Source organism: Podarcis pityusensis, assembly GCF_964106645.2.
Source record: "Podarcis pityusensis genome assembly, chromosome: 13".
NCBI lineage: Eukaryota > Metazoa > Chordata > Lepidosauria > Squamata > Lacertidae > Podarcis > Podarcis pityusensis.
The window spans coordinates 53,759,951-53,785,102 of record NC_138038.1 but is presented as its reverse complement, the minus strand read 5'-3'; the positions used below and the strand labels follow the sequence as shown (position 1 = coordinate 53,785,102).

General features: G+C 47.2%; 2 protein-coding genes across 3 annotated transcripts in view; one reads left to right on the top strand and one right to left on the bottom strand.

The window, feature by feature from the left end:
• SRRT (serrate, RNA effector molecule) overlaps positions 1-9,591 on the top strand; it is a 34,967-nt gene extending 25,376 nt beyond the window's left edge. For both annotated transcript variants that reach the window (XM_080979705.1, XM_080979706.1), the window contains exons 14-20: positions 2,581-2,751; positions 4,261-4,414; positions 5,498-5,691; positions 7,062-7,212; positions 8,145-8,234; positions 9,056-9,152; positions 9,303-9,591. In XM_080979705.1, the coding sequence (XP_080835831.1) occupies positions 2,581-2,751; positions 4,261-4,414; positions 5,498-5,691; positions 7,062-7,212; positions 8,145-8,234; positions 9,056-9,152; positions 9,303-9,378 (933 nt within the window). In that variant the 3' untranslated portion in view covers positions 9,379-9,591. The remainder of the gene's footprint in view (positions 1-2,580; positions 2,752-4,260; positions 4,415-5,497; positions 5,692-7,061; positions 7,213-8,144; positions 8,235-9,055; positions 9,153-9,302) is intronic.
• Positions 9,592-9,738: 147 nt separating this feature from the next.
• LOC308462302 (acetylgalactosaminyl-O-glycosyl-glycoprotein beta-1,3-N-acetylglucosaminyltransferase-like) lies at positions 9,739-21,203 on the bottom strand. The gene is made up of 3 exons (XM_080979930.1): positions 21,061-21,203; positions 14,076-14,626; positions 9,739-10,962 (listed from the first exon to the last, which is right to left on the bottom strand). The coding sequence occupies exons 1-3, from the start codon at positions 21,102-21,104 to the stop codon at positions 10,535-10,537; spliced, it is 1,023 nt and encodes a 340-aa protein (XP_080836056.1). The 5' UTR covers positions 21,105-21,203; the 3' UTR covers positions 9,739-10,534.
• Between the last annotated feature and the right edge of the window lie 3,949 nt (positions 21,204-25,152).

Below are 25,152 nucleotides of genomic sequence, written 5' to 3'. Positions count from 1 at the left end.
GGAAGCCAGTAGAAGAGGCGCTGCGCAGCTATCGCTCTTTCTCTGCTGGCTTCTCATCAAACCGGGAGGAGGGACGGAAGGGTTTAAAGCAGGGGTGCCCAAACATTTTTCAAAGAGGGCCAGATTTGATGGAAGTGAGCATGCATGAGGGCCGACCAAAGTTGAGCTTTTTTTTAGGATTGAAGAGCTTTTTGGGGGATGTCCCCCCAAGGTTTATTGACCCTTTTAAAGGATTTGACAGCAATAAATGAATGAACTGCCACAAGGGCCTGATAAAACCGGCCGGAGGGCCGAATTGGGCCCCAAAGCAGACTTTGGATATGCCTGCCTTAAGAACTAGCACAAAATAACCCATACATAAAACACAGTACTTGTTGCTTCTTGTTATGTGTTACACACACACACACACACACACACACAAAACACGGTACTTGTTGGTTCTAGCTCCTGAAAGCTCTATCTAAAAAGACCTCCAACCCCTTTGCCACCATCTATTTCCCGAATTCTTCCGTTGTCCCCCTGTTGTTGTCTTTTTATAATATAGCATTCATCAAGAATACAAACAACAAGTAATGGATACCGGTCACCAGCTACAAAGCGAAATGAGGTGGAAAATAATAGCAGCAAGCTAAAATTGTACTTTGGCTTCAGGATCAGTGCTACAAACTTTTCTGTTTGTTTGTTTGTTTTTTGGAGGGGGGGAGGAAAGCTGCACCCTACTTTGCTAAATTCCGACTTATCCTCATGAGGGAGGTTACAATCCCATTGACACCAGCCCCATATTTTTTCCACCTCTCTGACTTCCCCCACTCTCATATCTATATCTATATCGGGGGAAGCAGCCTCGCCTGCACAATAAGCGATAAATAGAAGGGCGCTGCTGCTGCTGCTGCTGGGCTTTTCTTCGCGGGCTTTCTGCTGGGGGGGCGGGCGAGGCGGAGAGCACTCTGCACATGCTCAGGAGACCCCTTAGCCCACAATAAACACCCTCCCCCCCGGATCCTGAGGAGGCAGCCCGGCCTCTCTTGGCGGCTCCCCACCTGCGCCGCTCCCGGACGAGGCTCCGCCGTTCTCCTCCACGGGCATCGCGCCGCCGCTTCCGAGTCGCGCCGGGTTTCAAACGCCTCGCGGCACTTCCGGCGGAGTGGGCGGGGGAGGGGGGAAAACCGCGCGCTTTCCAAATATCGCGAGATAAAAGTGGCGGCTTCGCGGGAAACTGCCGAGACAACAAATCCCTAGACTGGCGGCCGGCGGAGGCTACACGGGCCACATGACGAGACGGATTCGGCCCGCGGGCCTTGTGTTTGACACCCGTGGTTTAAAGCAAGAAAACCAAGAGCAAAACATGCTCTGCACAGAATATTTTTTTCCTTGCTTTCCCCCTCCAAAAACTAGGTGCATCTTATGGTCGGATGCGTCTTATGGAGCGAAAAATACAGTAGCTGCGATGCCTGCCTTGCCGGGGTTGGACTAGATGACCCCTGGAGGTCCCTTCCAGCTCTGTGACTCCATGAAAACGGCTCACCTCGGAAGCCGGTTCTTAGCTGAATGTCTACATATGATGCAGGAAGTCGCCTATGTTCTTATCGCACTTTCCCTGAGCTAGTGTTCCTCCCGCTGCTTTGGACTACACTTCCCATCAGCCTCAGCTAGCATGGCTGATGGGAGTTACAATATGATACAATAATATTTATTGTCATTGTCCCATACAGAACAATGAAATTGAAAAATCTACATAAGACATTCAAAAACCAACAAGCCTGCTATGCCAGGCTGGTTAGCCCCCCAAAAACTCTGATACCCAATTTTTAAATACAATATAATCCCATAGAGACTCCTTACACTGCGTTTAAAACCAAAATCACAGTTGGGTAGAAACTGTTTCTCAGGCGGCTAGTCCTAGTCTTTATAACCCTGTAACCTTCTTCCAGAAGGCAGAAGCTGAAAGAGATCATTTCTGGGGTGCGCACTATCCTGCGCTATCTCTGCAGCTTTCTTATGGCACCTGGAAGCGGAGATTTGATCCGAGGTGTGAAGAGTGCACCCAATTATTCTCTCCGCAGTTTTTACAACCCTGGACAGCATTGCCTTCTCCCTAGCCGTGCAGCTCCCAAACCACACACACAGACCATACGTTAATACACTCTCCACAGTACGATGGTACAATGCCACCAACAGGTCGTTTGAGAGACTGTTTTTCCGGAGGATTCTCAGAAAATATGACCTCTGCTGTGCTCTCTTCATCGGGTCTTCGCTGTTTTCTCTCCAGGTTAGGTCATCTCTCAACTCCATTCCCCTGAAATCGAAACACCAGGACCTGTTCCACGCACTTCCCAGTTGTAGGGAGTTGTAGTCTAAAGCAGCAGGTGGGCACCAGCTCAGGGGAAGTCTGCCCATAGAGAAACACAGTGGCTCAAGTGATGGGTTGTTGGTTTTTAACAGAGTTGGACCCATAGCCGTCGGAAGGAAGGCTTGGCCTTCTGTCTTTTAGAGAGGCACTTACTCTTGGGAGCAAAGCTCACAGCGGTCTCTCTCTCTCTCTCTCTCTCTCTCTCTCTCTCTCTCTCTCTGCCACGCCAGAGCTTGCCTTCCCAGAACCCCATCCTGAAGAACATCACGGACTACCTGATAGAAGAGGTCAGTGCCGAGGAGGAGGAGCTGCTGGGCAAAAGCGGGGAGCCCTCTGAAGAACCCCCCAAGGAAGGGAACCCCGCTGAGCTCAACGTGGAGAGGGACGAGAAGCTTGTCAAGGTGACTCTTGCGTGAGAGCGGCTCGGTTTGAGGATGGGGGAGGTTGGAGGACTGGAGCTTTCATTTTTGGGAAGCTGGGGACCTAGGAAGCTGCCTCCGCCCAAGTCAGACCATCAGGGTCCGTCCAACTCAGTGCTGTCTTACACCCTGGCCAGTGTGAGTTTCAGTAGTGGGAGCGGTCCCTACTCGCAAATCAATAATCAATAGTAACAAAAACTAATCCATTCAAAGGTATGTCTTCTTGTCAGAATTAAAAACTCAAATAGAGATTACAAACTCTAACAGAGATTACAAACTTAAACTCATAAAGATATCTATAACACAATAATTTGTTACAGAATTAGAGATAAGAGCTTATGAGTAGAGATAAATTTATGTTAGTCCATAGTCTGAGTCGACGTGAAGGTCTTAGTTTCAACCGTAGAGTAGAAGTCAGAAATCAGTTATGGATCAGAAGCCATTACAGGGCCCTGTTTCGATGTATTCACCTTCATCAGCTGAAAGTATCAAATATTACATGAAAATACATTTAAATTCTAAATTATCATAAATTATAAAACAGTATTATATAACATTTGGTTCCTTACCTAATTTTTAAAGGGTTGTTTAAGTTTGAAGACTTTCAGATAAATATATCCTGTTATTTTCTACATTTCTCAGGGATAATAACTGAAAATAATCAATATTAATAATAATCACATGTATTGAATCAAATTAAAAACTCTAAGGCAGCAAACAATCATATGATTCCTCACCTACATGTGGGTAGATCAACATGTATCTAGAGCTTTCCTGTGTGTTTTCAATTTGGAAGTGAGCCTGTTACCTTTTATATGCACTTAGAGGGGTAGATGAGATCCCTAGATCTTCTCAAAGGCATAGAGTTCTAAAGTTCAGAGGACAGCTGCAGTTTAATTTGAGGTCTTAAAGAAATGATGTATAATCCTGATAGCTATTCAGACCCATAGGGGTCATGGTCTTAGGGATGTACCGGGCTTCCTGTTGTAATAACAGTTTATTGATATCTCTCCGATTGAATGGGTCTACTCTAGGTTTCCAGATAATGAAAAATACAAAATCATCTTCCTGGTGTTTCTGTTGTATGTAGTGTTCTACTAACAAGGCTTCTAATATTTTATTGCGGATTGGTGAGCAATGTTCATTTATGCGTAATTTTATCGGTCTGGTACTCTTGCCAACGTACAGCTTCTTGCACGGACACATCCATACATATACCCAGTTCTTGGTATTACAATTACTAAAATGTTCAGTCTGGAACTTGAAACCAGTCTATTCATTGACAAATTCCTTTACTTTGGAGTGCATATTTACAGATAATGCAATTTCCGCATCTGTGATGCCCCTTTACTGTTTCTGCTGGGTACAATTCCAGAGATCCACTAACTCCAGGGGCTGCTGTGAGCTTGGTCTCCCCCTCCACCCCCGGTGGGCTTCCCTTGCGGACCCCCCACCCACCCAGGGCCAACTTCCTTCCTTCCTTCCCTTCAGGTGCTGGACAAGCTGCTTCTGTACCTGCGCATCGTCCACTCGGTCGACTACTACAACAATTCGGAGTACGTCAACGAGGACGAGATGCCCAACCGCTGTGGGATCATCCACGTGCGGGGGCCCATCCCCCCCAACCGGGTCACCCATGGAGAAGGTGGGCGGCGTGTGTGTGAGAGAGAGAGAGAGAAAGAGAGAGAATCATCATCATCACTTTTAATTTGTATGCTGCCTTTCTATCTTACAATACCCCAAAGCGGTTTACAAGATGAAGAAACAAAGAATGCACACCTTATAACAATCTAACACAATGCAAAAATGTGCTAATAAAACATAACTTTAAAATAAGCAACCTACATCAAATAAAGTAACATTCAACAATCGTTAGAATAGTATGGAATAATAATATCAGCATATAAAAATTAGAGATCCACTCTTAACAATTACAATACAGTGGTACCTTGGGTTAAGAACTTAATACTTAATTCGTTCTGGAGGTCCGTACTTAACCTGAAACTGTTCTTAACCTGAAGCACCACTTTAGCTAATGGGGCCTCCCGCTGCCACCGCGCCGCCGGAGCACGATTTTTGTTCTCATCCTGAAGCAAAGTTCTTAACCTGAGGTAATATTTCTGGGTTAGCGGAGTCTGTAACCTGAAGCGTCTGTAACCCGAGGTACCACTGTAAATAATTTCTAAACTACAATCAATAAAACAACAGCATGCCACAGAGCATAAAATAATACGATACAAATTGAGAAGCAGGGACTGGAGGATGGGGCAAGTCATCTGGCTGGGTTTCCGCAGCCACTCTGGGCAGCTTCCAATAGAACACTAAAATACAATAACCTATTAAACATTAAAAGCTTCCCTGAACAGGGCTGCCTTCAGATGTCTTCTAAAAGTCTGGTAGTTGTTTATCTCTTTGACATCTGGTGGGAGGGCGTTCCACAGGGCGGGTGCCACCACCGAGAAGGCCCTCTGCCTGGTTCCCTGTAACTTGGCTTCTCACAGTGAGGGAACTGGCAGAAGGCCCTTGGCACTGGACCTTGATGAGGATAACCATCTCTGATTCTGGGAAGAAAGAGAGTCATTTGGGTGAGGAGACGGACTGGTACCCAGAACTCCTGGCTCCTCAGCTCACTTCAATACTATAAGAGTTGCCTTTCAAATGGCCCATCCAATTCAGCATCCTTGTTCTCTTGGAGGCCCCACGAGCTCACTTTGCCCTCCCTTTGCAGTGTCTGACTGGCAGAAGACCTTTGAGGAGAAGCTGACCCCTTTGTTCAGCGCCCGGGAGTTCCTCTCGGAGGAGGAGGCCCAGAAGATGGGCAAGAAGGACCCTGAGCAGGAGGTGGAAAAGTTCGTCACGGCCAACACCCAGGAGCTGGGGAAGGACAAGTGGTTGTGCCCCCTCAGCGGGAAGAAGTTCAAGGTGAGCCCAGTTTGCCAGCTCCAGGTCTGACCAAGGGGAAGGCCACGCTCCCTGATGCACGTGCACAAACGCCCCTCTCCTCCCTCTCCAGACCACCAGCTTAACACAAGCCTGCGGCATGATGCAGCAGCAAAAAAGGCTCGTGCTATTCCAGGCTGCATCAACAGAAGTCTAGCGTCCCAGTCAAGGGAAGTCATAGTGCCGCTGTATTCTGCCTTGGTCAAACCCCACCTGGAGTCCTGTGTCCAGTTCTGGGTGCCAGAATTTAAGGAGGTTATTGATAAAAATAATAATAATAAAATTATATTCATATCCCGCCTTCCCCAGCCAAAGCCGGGCTCAGAGCCACTAACAACAATAAAAGTAACACAACATTCTAAAATCAGTTCATTCTCAAATCAATTCAAAATCAAATTGATGGCAACCATTGGGCTAGAGTTCTGTGAGGATTACCAAAGGAGGGGGTCAGACTGTGCCTTGGCCAAAGGCCTGGTGGAACAGCTCAGTTTTGCAGGCCCTGCGGAAAGATGTCAAGTCCCGCAGGGCCCTGGTCTCTTGTGACAGAGCGTTCCACCAGATCGGGGCCACGGCCGAAAAAGCCCTGGCTCTGGTTGAGGCCAGCCTAACCTCCCTGGGGCCCGGGACCTCCAAGATGTTTTTGTTTGAAGACTTTAAGGTCCTCCATGGGACATACCAGAAGATGCGGTCCTGTAGGCATGAGGGTCCTAGGCCATTTAAAGGTTTAAAGGTTAAAGGTTAAAACCAGCACCTTGAACCTGATCCTGTACTCCACCAGGAGCCAGTGCAGCTGGTATAGCACCGGGTGAATGTGATCCCGTGGCAAGGACCCTGTAAGGAGTCTCGCCGCGGCATTCTGCACCCGCTGGAGTTTCTGGGTCAGTCTCAAGGGCAGCCCCATGTAGAGCGAGTTACAATGGAAACTGGAAGATGGGCAGAGGTGGGCGACTGAGATGATCAAGGGTCTGGAAAGCCTTAGGAGGAAGGAGTGGGGATGTTTAGCCTGGAAAAGAGGAGACTGAGAGGGAAATGAGAGCCTTTCTCATCAAATACCTGAAGGCTGATGCACAAGAAATGGAGCAGGCTGCTCCAGAGCGCAGGACCTGAACCAAAGGACTCCGATTGCACGAAGGGAGATATTCTGATTTAACCTTAGCAAGCACTTTCTGACAGTGAGAGATGTTTCACAGTGGAACGGACTCCCTTGGAAGGGAGGCTTGTTGGAGGCTTATAAAGAGAAGCCACCTGCCAGGGTTTCTTCAGGTGCGATTCCTGCATTGGGGTTGGACTAGATGACGCTCAGGGACTCCCTTTCGGACTCCCCGATTCCATCGCTCTCGTTCTTCTCTCAGGGCCCAGAGTTTGTGCGCAAGCACATCTTCAACAAGCATGCGGAGAAGATCGAGGAGGTGAAGAAGGAGGTGTCCTTCTTCAACAACTTCCTCATGGACGCCAAGAGGCCTGCCCTGCCCGAGCTCAAGCCCAACCAGCCCCCAGGACAAGGTAAGGCAGAGAGGGACAGGCAGAACCAGGGGGGTCAGCAAATGCACAGGGCGCAGGGGTCCTTTTCAGAAGAGGACACACTCAGATCGTGCTTGTTTCCCACAATATTTTTATATTGGGAGAGGGCACTCCGGGGCTCCTAATGCAGCAAAAACCACACAGGAGGCAGCAGTTACAAGTTGCCGGTTTCTCCAGCCACAGCAGGCGCTGCGATTCTCCAGCCGTTTGGCTTCACCTCCGGAGGCACACTCCGTTGTCTCTCGAGACAAATGTATTGCCACTGACAATGTACCGTATTTTTCGCTCCATAAGATGCACTTGGGCATAAGACACACCTAGTTTTTAGAGGAGGAAAGGGGGAAAGCCTTGTTTGGGGGGGGGTCAGCTCACAGTTGTGCAGCTTCTTTTGCAAAGGGGAAAAGCCCCCTTTTTTGAGGATCAGCTCAAAGTTGTTGAGCTTACTTTGCAAAGGGGAAAAAATCCTGTTTTTATGGGGTTCAACTCACAGTTCTGCAGCTTCTTTAGGAAAGGAAAGGGATCCGTTTCCACTGTTTCCAGACAGATAATCTAATCAGCCATTCACACGTCGCTGGGGAAAGAAGCAGCCTCCATCGGCAGAACATTCAACAATGGTGGCCTGGGCAAGGCGGCAGAAAGGGAGCCAGCGATCGACCGCACATTCGCCCCATAAGACACACAGACGTTTCCCCTTACTTTTTAGGAGGAAAAAAGTGCGTCTTATGGAGCGAAAAAATATGGTATTTATTCCTATATTCGGAAGGAAAAACCTCAAAGCGGTTTAAAAACCACAGTGAGAGCAAGGTCCTGGACTACAGAGGGGGGCCCTGGCCTGACGCAGCGGCTCTCTTCCTCTCCCCAAGCGTCCCTTCTGCCTCTCTCCCGCAGCAACCGCAGCGCTTTCCCTCTTGCAGGCTTGGCTCCAGGGCTGCCCTACCCTCCGCAGGCCCCCCAGGGATTGTTGCCCTACGGACAGCCCCGCCTGCCCATCCTGGGATACGGAGGTACGTAAAAGCTTCTGGCGAGGCCTCCCCACAAGGGGGCACCGGGGAGCAAGCAGCGCTGTTGCCCTGGGAGCAGGCTTTGTCCAGGGGAGCCCCGCAGGAAATGCTATTCCACAGGCAAAGACTGCTGTCTTCTGGGGTGGCTTTACAAGAGGACTGGATGAATTCGTGTAGGGGAGGGCTCTTCACAGCTACTGGCTGCAATGGCTCCTATCTGCTTCCATGCTCAGAGGCAGCAATGCTGCTGACGACCAGTTTCTGGAAACCTCGAGAGCGGGGAGTGACTCTTGGGTTCGAATCCTGATTGTGGGTTTCTCACTGGGGCAAATGGTTGGCCCCTGTGAGGACAGGATGTTGGACTAGTTGTTCCGCCTGGCCTTTGGCTTAGAATCAATTTGACTCCCTCCCACTCTTTTCTTTCTTTTTTCCTTTCTCCTCCTGTGATGAGGCGGCATTTTAATGTTTTAACGCTTTGATGTTGTATTTTAATCTTGTTTTTTAAGTTGTATTTCAATCAACTTGTTTTTATTATTGGTTGTTAGCCGCCCTGAGCCCGGTCTTGGCTGGGGAGGGCGGGGTATAAATAAAATTTATTATTATTATTATTAGCCTGATGCAGCCAGGCTCCTCTTTCTTTCTTATGGAAAACAAACACATTAATTTTTGTTTCGGAACAAACAGTTTAATAACGTGTACTTAAAACATCTTTATCAACTACAACAGAAACGAAAACCCTCCCAGCACCTTCCAAAGACACGCCAATAATAACACAGTGTGTCAGTTTCTGAAGATCTCCCCCCCCCCCCTTTGGTCTCTCGCAGGGGGCCCTCCTTACCCGCCGACCCCATACGCCGCTGGCAGGGGGAACTACGACACCTTCCGAGGGCAGGGCGGCTACCTGAACAAACCACGCAACAGGTAGGTGTTCATGTCTCTAATTCAAACAAGAGCAGAGATGGGCCGCCGCAAACCCATTGTGGAGGGGTGTGGGGCTGTGCCTTACAGGGGGGTCAGAGAGGGCGCAGCCAGGCCCCAGAGCCCCCATCTCACCCCCAATTCTCTCCGCAGGATGGTGCGAGGTGACCCACGGGCCATAGTGGAGTACCGAGACTTGGACGCCCCAGAAGACGTCGATTTCTTTTGAGCCGGGAGTCGTCCTGCCAAGTTGGGTTTCAGTTCTGCCCCCCCCCCCAGCTTTTCTTTTTTTTAAAAAAAAATGAAGCCGCTCAATCCTGCTTGCCCCCCGCCCCGCCCACCCGTGTGTTAGTCTCTCTTCCACCCACCCAAATGCTGTGTCCTTTTATGGGTATTCATGTTAACTTTTCCAACGAGATTTCAATAAACGTCCCTGTTTGAACACCGTTTCGGGGTGGCGTTCCTGGGTTTAGTTGGGTCACCTATCTCGCCCTTTTAATTCTGGAGTTCTGCAAAAATTGACTCCCCCCCCCCCCCTTAAGGTAGGGGTTGGCTGGGGGAGCCCTTTTTTGGCTCTGGGAGCCGAATCTCGCAAGGCCAACTTTGACGCGGGGAATGGGGGCAACCCACCTGTCCATCGTGATGTTGCCTGATTTGACAGGTCACCAGCCCCACCCCACCCCACCCCAAAATCCCTTGCGAGGACTGTGGAGCCTGAAAAGAGGAGGGGGCTTCCAAGCTGTCCCTGAGGAAAGATCAGCTCTTGCAAAGAGCTTCTTCCTGTTAGGATTTTATCTATCCGAGCTGCTCCAGCGAGTGGTACTGGGCAGGCAGAGAAAGATAAGCCTGTTTTTTGGGCAAGCAGGCGTCACCTCTGACAGGGACTGCCTAGCGATGGGAGGAAAAATCTGGACCTGCCTGTTGTGGTTCCTGCTTTGTGACATTTGCAGCTTGGAAGACGGGACACACGAACCCGCAGCCAAACTGAGCAGGATTTGAACCCGCGCCTGTCGATCAGGGGTTAAATCTTGCTGCTTCGGCAGCGGGGGCCTGTTCCTCACCAGGAGCAGGCACTTGCAGCAGTGCAGAATTGAACCCAGCCCCCCTCCACCATCAGGAGGGGGGGAATGGGACCAAAATGGGTGATTCCTGGATTCTATCTGCTCCAAGTCCACTCTGAGGAGCGAAGGGAGGCTTCTGGGCTGTCGCAACGCCACCGTTCAACCCGGGTAACTTTAAAGAACTCTGAACAAGAAGGCTATTAAACCGGCCAGCCCCTCCGTGGGGCATAGGGGGCACCCTAGACACCTGAGCCCAAACCATGAAACCGGAGTATGTACCTAACTCAAGTCCCATCCCCTTGGGGGTCGCCTAAAACGTTGGGCTCAGTCCCAGAGCTCCTTCCACACTTCCTCCATCCTCTCCATCGAGACCCCGTGGACGGTCAGGGACTCCTTGTACGCTTCGGGCTCGTCCTTGGTGACCCCCCTCACCTGGAAGCGCCCCTCGTGGCGAAGGGTGATGCCGGCCGCCAAGGCCAGGAACCCCAAATACGGCTCGTCGAGAGGGAAGACGGGCAGCTGCAGGGAGACTCGGTAGAGCTCCGGGATCAAGGCTCCGGGCAGGGTGGTTTCCCCCGCGATGAACGGCGGGTAGTGTTCCAGCGGGTAGAGGAGGCAGGGCACCGCGGCATCCCCCGTCCTCACGACGGGCTCCTCGTTGGCCAGGTTACCGTGGATGAAGTCGGAGGCTCTGGGGAGCTCCTTCAGGTACTGCGTCAGCTCATAGGGGTTCACAAAGATGTCGTCGTTCGCTGCAACGGCAGGACATAAGGGTTAGCGCTCGGTTTCCCGTTAGCACAGTTCCTACCACTGGGGTATTGTTTTATTTGGAATTCTTTAACATCGTACCATTCAAAGTGTTAGTGCTGACCTTGAAAGCCCTAGGTAAAGGTAAAGGGGTAAAGGGACCCCTGACCATTAGGTCCAGTCGTGGCCGACTCTGGGGTTGCGGCGCTCATCTCGCTTTTTTGGCTGAGGGAGACGGCGTACAGCTTCTGGGTCATGTGGCCAGCAGGACTAAGCCGCTTCTGGCAAACCAGAGCAGCCCACGGAAACGCCGTTTACTTTCCTGCCGGAGTGGTACCTATTTATCTACTTGCACTTTGACGTGCTTTCGAACTGCTAGGTTGGCAGGAGCAGGGACCGAGCAACGGGAGCTCACCCCGTTGTGGGATTTGAACTGCCGACCTTCTGATCAGCAAGCCCTAGGCTCTGTGGTTTAACCCACAGCGCCACCCATGTCTTCTTGAAAGCCCTAAACAGCCTCAAAGGCCCAGTGTACCTAAAGGAGCGTCTCCACCCCCATCGTTCTGCCCGGACACTGAGGTTCAGCGCCGAGGGCCTTCTGGTGGTTCCCTCTGCGAGAAGTGAGGTTACAGGGAACCAGGCAGAGGGCCTTCTCGGTGGTGGCGCCCCTCTGTGGAACGCCCTCCCATCAGATGTCAAGGAAATAAACAACTACCAGACTTTTAGAACACATCTGAAGGCAGCCCTGTTTAGGGAAGCTTTTAATGTTTAATAGGTTATTGTATTTTAGTTAAACATTTAGTTAAACATTTTAGTTAAACAAACATTAAAATGTCACACATTAAAAACCTCCCAGAACAGGGCTGCCTTCAGATGTCTTCTAAATGTCAGGTAGTATTGCAGTATTTCAGATAGCCCTCCTTACAAAACTTCTTGCAGTCCTACTAGCGTAATCAGTTCATTACAATTACTTTCCAAATAGTTCGTATATTTAATAGGTTCTCGCTGTTATCTGTGGCGTCCTGCCTTGTGGGAACCCACCTAAACTTCAGGGACATTCCGGGATCAAATCAGAAACCGGCTAATAATAATAATAATAATAATAATAATAATAATAATAATTTATTTATACCCCGCCCATCTGGCTGGGTTTCCCCAGCTACTCTGGGCGGCTTCCAACACTAAAATACAGTAACTGAAATATACTCAGATACATAACAGTAACCTATTAAACATTAAAAGCTTCCCTAAACAGGGCTGCCTTCAGATGTCTTCTAAAAGTCTGGTAGTTGTTTATCTCTTTGACATATGAAGGGAGGGCGTTCCACAGGGAGGGCGCCACTACCGAGAAGGCCCTCTGCCCGGTTCCCTGTAGCTTTTCGCAATGTTCCTCTTCTGCATCAATAACTGGATAAGGGTAAATGCACAATACCCCCAAAGGAAAAAAGGGAGTTCATCAGTCGCGCATGTGCAGAAGCACTAAATCACGCTATGCGTAGAAGCGCCGAATCACAACCCACATGTGCCGCCGGTCGCGAACGTGCCTCTTGCATGGATCGCGTTCACAACCCAAGCGTCCACTAGTCCCTTCCAATGCTACAATTTTCAGGATTCTCCACTAAAAGGAAAGACCAAACCCCGAAAGAAACAGGTGTGTGGCTCCTCCTCACCCCCCCAACCCATAGCTGTCAACTGTCCCTTATTTGGTGGGAAACTCCCTTATCCCAGCGCCTTGTCCCGCTGCTGTCCTTTATTGATGATGTCCCTTAAATTTCCCGGGTTTCAAAGGAAGCAGCTCCTCTCCCTCCCTCCCTGCCGGCCAGGGAGGAGGGAGGCTCCAACTGTGTTGCTTGGCTGCGTTGCTCACCCAATAAGGAGTCTGAGAACGACTGGGGGTGGAGCTTGCATGCCTTGTGCCAATCAAATCGGCCGCGTTGCCTGGGGACTTGCCTTTGCTCAGCGCTTCCCAGCGGAGAGGGGACGGTGGTTTCCCTTGCTGCATCCCCTTTGCCGGGTTGCTGTGCTGTGGGAACCACCGCTTGAGGCTTCGTTTGGCTGCTGGCTGGGCTTTCTGCCTTTGGCTCGGAGGGGCTCAGAAGCTGAACATACCGTATTTTTCACCCCTTAGGACGCACCGCCCTATAGGATGCACCTAGTTTTTTTGGGGGGGGGAATAAAGAAAAAAAATTATTTCCCCCCCCCCCCAGGCACGGGGCTGGCGTGGGGGAAGACCGAGCTTCCCCCGACCCCAGCCCCCAGAACAGCCTGCTATTCGCAAGCCTAGGGAGCCGCGCCAGTCTCCCCAGGCTTGCGGAGAGCTGCGCGAAGCCCGGGTGCGCTCTTCAGCGCGGCAGAGGCTTCGGAATGCAGGCAGCTCTGCGCAACCTTCGGGAGCCCGGCGCGGCTTCCCTGAGAGTTGCGCAGAGCTTCCTGAAGCCTGGAGAGCGAGAGGGGTCGGTGCGCACCGACCCCTCTTGCTCTCCAGGCTTCAGCGAAAGCCTGCATTCGCCCCATAGGACGCACACACATTTCCCCTTCATTTTTGGAGGGGAAAAAGTGCGTCCTATAGGGCGAAAAATACGGTACCTGTGCTTGGAAAATCCCTTATTTTGGCTGCTGATCCCTTCTTTTTGAGGCTGCTGGTCCCTTATTTTCAAATCTGTAAGTTGACAGCTATGCCCCAACCTCACCTAGAATCATAGAATCATAGAGTTGGAAGAGACCACAAGGGCCATCGAGTCCAACCCCCTGCCAAGCAGGAAACCCCATCAGAGCACTCCTGACATATGGTTGTCAAGCCTCTGCTTAAAGACCTCCAAAGAAGGAGACTCCACCACACTCCTTGGCAGCAAATTCCACTGTCGAACAGCTCTCACTGTCAGGAAGTTCTTCCTAATGTTTAGGTGGAATCTTCTTTCTTGTAGTTTGGATCCATTGCTCCGTGTCCGCTTCTCTGGAGCAGCAGAAAACAACCTTTCTCCCTCCTCTATGTGACATCCTTTTATATATTTGAACATGGCTATCATATCACCCCTTAACCTCCTCTTCTCCAGGCTAAACATGCCCAGCTCCCTTAGCCGTTCCTCATAAGGCATCGTTTCCACCTGCACCCACTCACCTTTGAAGACATAGGCCACCCCCTGGCAGTGGTTGTGGACCCATTGGAGCAAGCAGCGCTCCTTCAGGGACTGGTTTCGGGGCGACTCCCCAAAGTCCCACCACAGGATGTCGCTGAACACTTGGATTTCCTGCAGCAGCGCCTGCGCCAGGCTGTCTTCGGAGGCCGTGGCCACCAGGAAGACAGGCTGGAGGAAGAAGCCGTCCATCGGCCTCTGCTGGGCCCAGGTGCGGCGCAGGACAGCTCTCCTTTCCCAGGACGCCGGGTGCGACTTGATGGCCAGGAGGAGCAATGGGGCAGGCCAGGGGCCGCGGCACCAGGCGTCCTCAGAGACCAGCTCCCGGCAACGATATCGCTGCAGGTGCGGGTACAGGGCGAGGTGGACGCCAAGGTCCAGCTGGAAGCGGCAGCTGCCCATCTGAAGGACGACGGACCTGCGGCGGGCGAAGACGTTCTCCCAGTGGGTCAGGCCGATGTACAGGATGGCCGAGACCAGGAGCCCCACTGCGACCCCCAGGTGGAGGGTCCTTCGGAAGGGGAGTTGAGGAAGCCTGCAGAGAGCCGGGAAACCATTCTTCAATACATAGTTTCGTGGGACCACAAGGACCAGCTATTATTATTATTATTATTATTGATACAACAAGAAAAGAGAAAACACAAATACCAAATTTCACACAGGAATAACCATAGACACGTAATTTTCTTAACAAACGATAAAATATAAATTGGTCTTCACACTAAAGACCCAACCTCCTGTCTATTCCACATTTCGATTCCATATTACTTAATGCCAATACACGCTTTTATCATAATTAAACCTTTTCTTAATATACCTTAATGCTTATAACTACCTTGCAACTATTACTGAAGTTCCTCGAATGCTGCAGCAGAGTTTAAACTACTATATTTATATTTCAGATATTCTTTGAAAACCTCCCATTTTGAGACAAATTCCTGTTTTGATTTATTCTTTGTTTTTTTCTGATAGACCGTCTAATTCGGCATATTCTGTCAGCTTTTGGATCCGATCTTGTATAGAGGGGATTTCATTACTCTTCCATTTTGCCGCAATAAGATTATTATTATTATTAGAATTAGAATTTATATACCGCCCTATACCCAGAGGTCTCAGGGCAGTTCACAAAATAAAACCAAGATATAAAACCACAAAATACCTAAGGAAAACAAAAACAACGACCCAATAGCCACCCCCCTCACCAAAACACCACATTTTCAAAGGGCATAGGATGTCAACCGGATCACCCTGGTTAAAAAGGAACATGTTTGCCTGGCGCCTAAAGGTGTATAATACAGGCACCAGACTAACTTCCCTGGGGAGAGCATTCCACAGACGGGGAGCCACTGCAGAGAAGGCTCTGTTCTCGCCTTGCCATCCTCCGGACCTCTTGAGGAGGTGGCACATGAAGGAGGGCCTCAGAAGATGATCTCAGGGTCTGGGCGGTTCATATTGTTAACGGAGAAATCTGAGGGCCCCCTTGGACAAAGAACAAGGACCCCAGCCAGGAATACGAGAGCAAAACAGCAGCCAGTAGGCTTGGTCTTGATTGAAGACTGTCGCCACAGGACTCCCACCTGCCACCGGGTGGAACAAGATGGAAGCCCCCAACAAAAGAGAACCCAAACTTTTATTAGCTGCTAATCCCCATGTTACACCCCCCAAACTACATCACTCATACATCACAGTTACATCATGAAAGGGAGGTCTGGGGGCAGGAATCTGAGCATCCTGGACCCTGCCCCATGGTTCCCCTTGCCCTCCACCAAACACCTATCAAGTGTAACAAAAAGGATCTTTACATTTCCCTGTTTCCCAGCCAAGTTCATCCCACCCTTTTGTCTTCATCTGGGTTTGTTATTTCTGGAATGACCACCTGTCTGGCACTCAGGTATCAGGAGGCCAGGGATTATCGCTCAGGCAGAGGGGCTGCTGAGGAGCTGAGCTCACAGGTCTATAGGAATTTCTGAAGTTTCCCAGTGAGCCAGTACATAGATACATTTATCAGTGAATTCTTACATTTGGTATTGTGCAGCAAAGGCCCTGTGAATAGATAGGAAGAAACTGTGAGGAAGTGTTTTGTGGGGGCAAATCACCAAAGTCACAAAAGCGATTGTGCTGGTTTTGGTAGTGGGCTGCATGTGCATGATATCTGCTGGAGGGGCAACCCCACCCCCCCAACCGATACATAAATTCCTGCAATAATATGGAAAGAAGTGGTCTTTGAGGTCTTGCGGTCCTGAGCCATTTAAGGCTTTGTAGGTCAAAACCAGCACTTTGAATTGGGCCCGGAAACGAATCAGTAGCCAGTGCAGTAGGGCCAGGATCGGTGCAATATGCTCAAACCTTCTTGCTCCAGTTTGCAACCAAATTATGCACTAGCTAAAGTTTCTGAACTGTCTAGTTCCATCCCATGTAAACCTATGAAGAGATCCTAATGAAAACAGACAGAGGTTGGAAATTAAAGCCTTACAATTGTATCGAGGATGTTTTAACAGGATGGCTGCAATTCCACCAAAGTGAATGATGTGCTTATGTGTGATAAGAAAGTAGGATTTAATGATAAAAAAATCCAGATTTCAAATTGAATTGTTGGAAGGCAGGACCAAATTATTATCCGAAATGTACATTTTTTTTATTAGAATGGTACACCAAAGACGAACAAAGGAGGTGATGAGAAAGGGGGCAATAGATTTTGGGTACAATATGGAGCATGATGCGTGGGTGAGATTGTGGAATGAGATGGTACATGACCCTAGTCAAGCTTGCAAAAAATTATCATTTGCCCGACAATAAATGTTGGAAATGTAATGAGACTGAAGGTACATTCTTTCACCTTTGGTGGACATGCCCAAGGATTAAGACATTCTGGGAGATGATTTATAATGAAATGAAAAAGGTATTTAAATATACCTTCCTGAAGAAACCAGAGGCCTTTCTCCTGGGCATGTTTGGCCAATTGGTGCCAAAGAAGGATAGAACTTTTTTTATGTATGCAACAACAGCAGCAAGAATATTCATCGCGAAGTATTGGAAAACACAAGATTTACCCACCCGGAAAGAATGGCAGATGAAGTTGATGGACTATATGGAAATGGCAGAAATGACTGGCAGAATCCGAGACCAGGGAGAAGAGTCGGTGGAAGAAGACTGGAAAAAGTTTAAAGATTATTTACAGAAATACTGTAAAATTAATGAATGTTAGAAAAATGTTGGAATGAAGTTATATGGCTTTAGTAGAAATGTTATAAGGAATTAAGTATAAATAGATTAATAGTGTATTAAAGGAAAAATAAGGTTAGAATGTGTTAAGATAATTATAGGATAGAAAACAGAGGAAGATGGAAAGGAATTGCTGAAACAATTAACAGAAGTGGAATACAAAAAGGGAGGTGTGAGGAGGTCGTGGAAACAAGTGAACGAAAGATAAGATAATGAAATGGTTTTGTTTTTGTTTTATTAGTTTTATGTGTTAGTGTTTTGTAGTGTTTTTGTATTGTATTGCATTGTCTTCTTTTTATGCTTTTTTTTGTAGTGTTGTGTTTAAATTGTTGGAAAATTAATAAATATTATACAAAAAAAAAAAAAAGAGAGATTGTGGAATGAGAGTCTAAAATTGACAGCATGTGCCACCCTGAAAGAAAATATAATGAAAATGATGTACCCCTGGTACTTGACCCCCGTGAAATTGGCAAAAATGTATAGGATGAGTAGTAAATTATGTTGGAAATGTAAAGAGAAGGATGGCGATTTTTATCACATGTGGTGGTCCTGTGAGAAATCAAAATCATTTTGGGAACTGATTTACAACGAATTGAAAAAGATGCTTAAATATACCTTCCCCAAAAAAGCCGGAAACTTTTTTTGCTGGGCTTTTTTGGATAGAGGAAATTGGAAAAGCAGATCAAAGTCTATTTATGTATGTGACGACTGCTGCTAGAACTTTGTTTGCCCAAAAATGGAAAATACAGGAATTACCAGCGGTGGAGGAGTGGCAGACGAGAATGATGGATTGCGCGAAACTAGAAAAAATAACCTGCAAGATCCGAAACCAGGAGGAAGCAAAATTCCAAAGAGACTAGAGTAAATTTATGGATTATATAAATAATAACTGTAGAAATTTGAAGGCACTAGTAGGACTGAAATAAATCTTACGACGTGGACTTGAAAAAATAAGAAGAAACTGCGGGAAGTAGACTGAAACAGGAAAACCTTTTGGAGGGAGGGAGGGAAGTCATTGCTTGGCAGAGCGATGGACAAGGAAGTGTGTGGGTGATTGTTGAAATTGTATAGTTAAAGCTCTGGTTTTCCCAGTAGTCATGTATGGAAGTTGGACCATAAAGAAGGCTGATCGCCAAAGAATGGATGCTTTTGAATTCTGGTGCTGGAGGAGACTCTTGAGAGTCCCATGGACTGCAAGAAGATCAATCCTCTCCATTCTTGAGGAAATCAGCCCTGAGTGCTCACTGGAAGGACGGATCCTGAAGCTGAGGCTCCAAGACTTTGGCCACCTCATGAGAAGAGAAGACTCCCTGGAAAAGACCCTGATGTTGGGAAAGATGGAGGGCGCAAGGAGAAGGGGACAACGGAGGACGAGATGGTGGGACAGTGTTCTTGAAGCTACCAGCATGAGTTTGACCAAACTGCGGGAGGCAGTGGAAGACAGGAGGGCCTGGCGTGCTCTGGTCCAGGGGGTCAAGAAGAGGCGGACACAACTAAACAACAACAAAATGGAAAATTAATTTAAAAAGCATTGGGGGGGGGGGAAAGGAATGCTCTCCCCAGGGAGGTTTGCCTGGCGCCTCCGTTATTTATTTTTAGGCGCCAGGCGAAAACGTTCAACCAGGTCTTTTGGCTGAGTAATATTCTACAGCCGAAAAACCCAATGCTAGTCTAGGCTGCATCCACAGGTGTCCAGAACAAGGGAAGTCATAATCACACCGTATTCTGCTCTGGTCAGACCCCACCTGGAGTCTTGTGTCCGGTTCTGGGCACCCCAATTTAAGGAGGACATGGACAAGCTGGAAGGTGGGCAGAAGAAGGCGACCGAGATGATCAAGGGCCCAGAAACTGAACCTTGTGAGGAATGGTTGAAGGAGCTGGGTATCTTTAGAGACTGAGAGGGGATATGATGGCCAACTTCAAATATCTAAAGCGCTGTCACACGGAAAATGGAGCAAGCTTGATTTCTCCTGCTCCAGAGCGGAGGACCTGAAGCAGTTGATTGAAATTGCAATAAAAGATACATTTATAAAGAAACTAGAAGGATTTCTCTTGGGTATTGTTGGAAACGATATAAATAGAAAGCAATGTAAGCTTTTTCTATATGCAGTAACAGCAGCAAGAATATTATTGGCCCAAAAATGGAAGCAAGAAGAATTACCAACGATGGAAGAATGGAGGATGAAATTAATGGACTATGCGGTACTTGACAAACTAACGGGAAGGATCCGAAACCGGAGGGACCAGAAGTTTACCGAGGACTGGAGTAAATTTACGCAGTATTTGAAAAGTATTTGTGACAACCAGACGACGTTTGTAGGTTTGCAAGAAGTTCTGTGAGGAATAATATTAGAAATATTGCAAAAATGGAGAAGGAGATGTGATATGTTAAGAATGTAAAGGCAATATTAAGTTAGGAAATGCGTAAGAAGTGATTAAGATGGAGGATTATCAGAGGGGCTGATGGAAGTCCAATAAGAATGTATTTGTGATAAATTGTGTGGTATGCTTTATAATTTTGTATGTTAAAAACCAATAAAAATATTTTAAAAAGAAATTGCATTAAAAGAGACCGACCAATTACTGCAGCCAGTCAGGTCATAGCGAGTAATTGGGAAAATGCAGAAGAGCTAGGGGTGAACCAATGGAGGAATAAACTGAATCATATTATAATTTTAGAATACCTGACTGTGAAGATATATAGAGTGAAAGGGCTTAAGGTCAGTGAGAAAGAGGAGGATTGGTTTGAGAAGATATTGAATTATTTGAGTAGGTTTGAACAATTGGGGGCAATTAAAAATGTTAAAAGTTAAATAAACCTTGTGGAGGGAGGAGTGTTAAGGTATATAGAAGTGTACATATGGTTAATTTGACTATATTATTGAATATTATTGAATATGTATATTATTGAATATTTATACCCAATGTATCAGCCGCCTGGGGGGTTTCACTGTTCGTGTTTTGGTGGTTGGTAAAAATAATATATATATATTTAAAAAGAGAGAGAGAGAGAGAGACTGACCAAATGTTAGGAAGGGCTTTCTGAGGTTGTTAAATCTTTTATTGGGTTTGAAATTGCTGGCTGGCTGCCTCGCTTCAACCCGAGATTGTTTTATATACATTTTTACTGTTGATGTTTGTTTTGTTAGATTCCTTTGACGTGTTTTACGGTCCCGGGGGCAGAGGGCAACAATGGAAACCCAGTATTCAAAACAGTTCAAAACAACTTTACAACCGCAGATATATGCACAGTCCTAAAAAGGTGCATCTTGAGCGTCCAAAGCCCCGGGATGGAGAGCATTTATTTCATTGTGAAATCTCTTCCTGGGATGCACCCTGAAGAAATTTATCTCTCTATCTCACGCACATATCTGTGATTGCTTTCAGGAACCCAGATTTTATTGCATGTGTAAAAACCATCTCAAACCCAACGAGATGCGGTCAGGGGATGAGATAAAAAAATATATGCGTAGAGCAAGGCTTCTTGAGAGAGGAAATGAAGCAGGGAACGGCTTCCCCTGATAAATCGGTTGCTTCTGCAAAGTTGCCAGAGTTAAACCAAGCCCAGATCCTGGCTGGGCACACGACGTCCCTGCAAGGCGGTCCAGAGGCCTAACCTCTTGGCGAAAGCTGGGGACAGGGAAGCCCCTGCAAGAATTGCACCCCCTCCTCTGTCTCTGCACCCCACTCCTGCCCCAAAACTCAATAGGGCCCCCCCACTCCCCCTCTACCTACCTACCTACCTACCTGCCAGCAGCAAGCAGCACCTCCTTGAACTTCAGGGCAGCCATCTTTGTTGAGGGCAGCAAACAGGGCCCAATCCTGCAAAGATCAGGCCTGGCTTGAGCCGTCGTGGTGCGTCAACATGCAAAGCCCTGGATTATCGCAATGCAGATATATCGCCGGAGGAATTTGGGAGGGTGTGTGTGGTGTGATCCTGGCCCCTCAAATAGTCATTGCAATTTTTATTAGGGAAATCTCGTTGAAATGGCTACGCACGACATAACCGCCAACATTTCTGCGATGAAAATAGGGATGTCCTATTCAATAATAATAATGATGATGAAATAAAGAAATTAAGGTCTTTTATATATATATATATATATATATATATATATATATATATAATAAATGTTAATAAACGCACCAAGCAAGCACGTACATCCATATATAAACCACATGTCTGAAACCCCACAGAAAGTCCTGAAACCATTTTGTCCCTCCCAAATTGACCTCAAACATTTCTCTTCAAGATCAAAGAAAAATGGGAAAGCCTCCCCATTGTCTTTTAGTAAGACTGGCCAGGCTCCCCAGGGTATCCAATCAAGTGAGCATTAACAGGAAACCTGCCAGACAGGAGATAAACAACACACTCAGATTTCTGTTGTAGACCACCTTTTCTGTGATGTAGGTATGATGTATCTGGGGGTGGTCTTGGACTCCAGGGCAGGGAATTTAAAATGTCTATATAAGCTGCTTTGCTTCTCAATATTCTCTGATAGGCCTCTGTTCCTTTCTCCGACCGATGGAGACCCTGTAAAGGACTTTATAAGGGCTCTTGTGTTCCCCATAAGGAAATAAGGGCAGATTTTTGTTTATTACAACAATAATAATAATATTTACACCCTACCCAACTGACTGGATTGCCCCAGCTACTCTGGGCAGCTTCCAGCATATTTAAAAAGCATAATAAAACGTTAAACGTTAAAAAAACCAACACTTCCCTATACAGGGCTGCCTTCGGGTGGCTTCTAAAAATTGTATATTTACGTATCCCCTTGGCTTCGGGCGTGGTGTGCGGTCACATAACTCCATACCCTCCAACATTTCTCTGTTGAAAAACAGTGACTTCCTAAGACAAAGCAGGGCATTCTGGATCAAATCAGAAACTGGGGCAGCTTCTATAAATCCAGGACTGTCCTTGCAAAAAAGAAGACCGCTTTGCAAATGTCCAAAATACGGTATTTTCTTTCATGTCACCAAACTGTTGGGTGGGGGTGCAATAAACCTGGTAAATAGTTTCAGGGAGGTAGCCGTGTTGGTCTGACATAGTCGAAATAAATAAATAAAATTTCCAGTAGCACCTTAGAGACCAATTAAGTTTGTTCTGGGTATAAGCTTTTGGTAAATCGTGATCCTTTGCAGTGGGAATGCAAGATGGGGTGAGGTTTTGGAATCTGGTTTTTCGACAGAAACGGCAGCATATGACTAAATAAGGTATTGTTTGCCATCCAGAATTAGTGTTATGGAATATCGTGGCCCCGCTCACTCTAATAGAGCGGTAATGGATAAAATGACACATAATTTGATATTTCAGCACAGACCAGAAACTCCACACGTTTTTATGATTTAGCATTCCTTTGTGACTCATACGGCAGAACCGTCATTTCCAAGCCAAGACTGGCAAATCTGGAGATTGTCTTGTTAATTTATTTTATTTGTAAAATAAAATATTATTTATGTGTCGTAGGAATATATTCGCAGCAGCAGCAACATAGAAATATAAAACCTTGAAAAACCTGCACTGGTCTCTATGGTGTAGGAACTTAGGGACTTTGGCTACTGCGGAAAAAAATATGCCTAAACTGTGTGTTTCCAGTGGATGATGGGAGTTGTAGTCCGAAAACATCTGGAGACCCAAGATTGGGAAACAGTTGTTTAGCGTGTGATAAGAATATTAAGGTCTTACATGTGTAATAAATGCAAACACGTACATAAATATATAAACCACATGTCTGAAAACCCCACAGAAAAAGAGTCCTGAACAAAATGACCTCAATTATTTCTCTGCAAGGTCAAAGTGGAAAACCTCCCCATTGTCTTTTTCCTTAACAAATCCTGTCTTAAGGACACATTTAAGATATGAATAGGGTGTGAGCCTGTGACCTGGCTCAGGAACTAAGTATTTATCATTTCAAAAGACTGGCCAGGCTCCCCAGGATATCCAATCAAGTGACCATTAACAGGTAACCTGCCAGACAGGAGCTAAACAACGCGCTCAGATTTCTGTTGTAGACCGCCTTTTCTGTGATATAGGTATGATGTGTCTGGGGGTTGGTCTTGAGCTACACCTCTTTTGTGATGTATGTATGATGTATGGAGGGGTGGTCTTTTGCTCCAGGGCAGGGAATTTAAAATGTGTATATAAGGGCAGGCACACCTTTGTTTGGGGTTCCTCCTCCTTCTCCTGCGTGTGATGGGGGCACCCTGTTGCAACAGATCAATAAAGATCTGGCTTACTAGCTGCTTTGCTTCTCAATATTCTCTGGTTGGCCTCTGTTATCTTCTCCTACCAATAGGGAACCTACGTAAGGACTCTATATGGGCTCTTGGGTACCGCATAAGGGAAAAAGGGCAGATTTTGTTTACAACAAGAGGAAGAGGAGCTTGTAAAATTATGCACAGCTTGGAGAAAGTGAATAAATGCTTTCCTCCCTCTCTCATAACTTGTGGGCAGTCCATGAAGCCCTACATCACTTCCCAAGGAATACAGATAAGTGTATTTTCAAAAAGAGCAAAGCGCCTTCTCAAGGTTGGAGCTGGTCTATTTGGTTAAGCATTGAATTGCCATTGCACAGTTCCGTTTCACGCCGACCAGAAGAAGATTTATGAAACAGAGATTGAAATCCGGCTCTCTCTTTCGTCGGATTTCCGTCGGCAAATATACACAGAGAGTTATTCTCTCGGACTTATTGCGAGAACTTTGGACCACTTGGGATATTGAGTAGTGTGTGCTGTCATTATTATTTTGGCCTTGTAAATATCATTTAAGAAGGTGTCGGATTTCTGTACATAGAATCATAGAGTTGGAAGAGACCACAAGGGCCATCGAGTCCAACCCCCTGCCAAGCAGGAAACACCATCAGAGCACTCCTGACATATGGTTGTCAAGCCTCTGCTTAAAGACCTCCAAAGAAGGAGACTCCACCACACTCCTTGGCAGCAAATTCCACTGTCGAACAGCTCTTACTGTCAGGAAGTTCTTCCTAATGTTGAGGTGGAATCTTCTTTCTTGTAGTTTGGATCCATTGCTCCGTGTCCGCTTCTCCGGAGCAGCAGAAAACAACCTTTCTCCCTCCTCTATGTGACATCCTTTTACATATTTGAACATGGCTATCATATCACCCCTTAACCTCCTCTTCTCCAGGCTAAACATGCCCAGCTCCCTTAGCCGTTCCTCATAAGGCATCGTTTCCAGGCCTTTGACCATTTTGGTTGCCCTCCTCTGGACACGTTCCAGTTTGTCAGTGTCCTTCTTGAACTGTGGTGCCCAGAACTGGACACAGTACTCCAGGTGAGGTCTGACCAGAGCAGAATACAGTGGCACTATTACTTCCCTTGATCTAGATGCTATACTCCTATTGATGCAGCCCAGAATTGCATTGGCTTTTTTAGCTGCCGCGTCACACTGTTGGCTCATGTCAAGTTTGTGGTCAACCAAGACTCCTAGATCCTTTTCACATGGACTGCTCTCAAGCCAGGTGTCCCCCGTCTTGTATTTGTGCCTCTCTTTTTTTTTGCCCAAGTGCAATACTTTACATTTCTCCCTGTTAAAATTCATCTTATTTGTTTTGGCCCCGTCCTCTAATCTGTCAAGGTCGTTTTGAAGTGTGATCCTGTCCTCTGGGGTGTTAGCCACCCCTCCCAGTTTGGTGTCATCTGCAAATTTGATCAGGATACCCTTGAGACCATCATCCAAGTCGTTGATAAAGATGTTGAATAAGACCGGGCCCAAGACAGAACCCTGTGGCACCCCACTAGTCACTCTTCTCCAGGATGAAGAGGAACCATTGATGAGCACCCTTTGGGTTCGGTCAGTCAGCCAGTTACAAATCCACT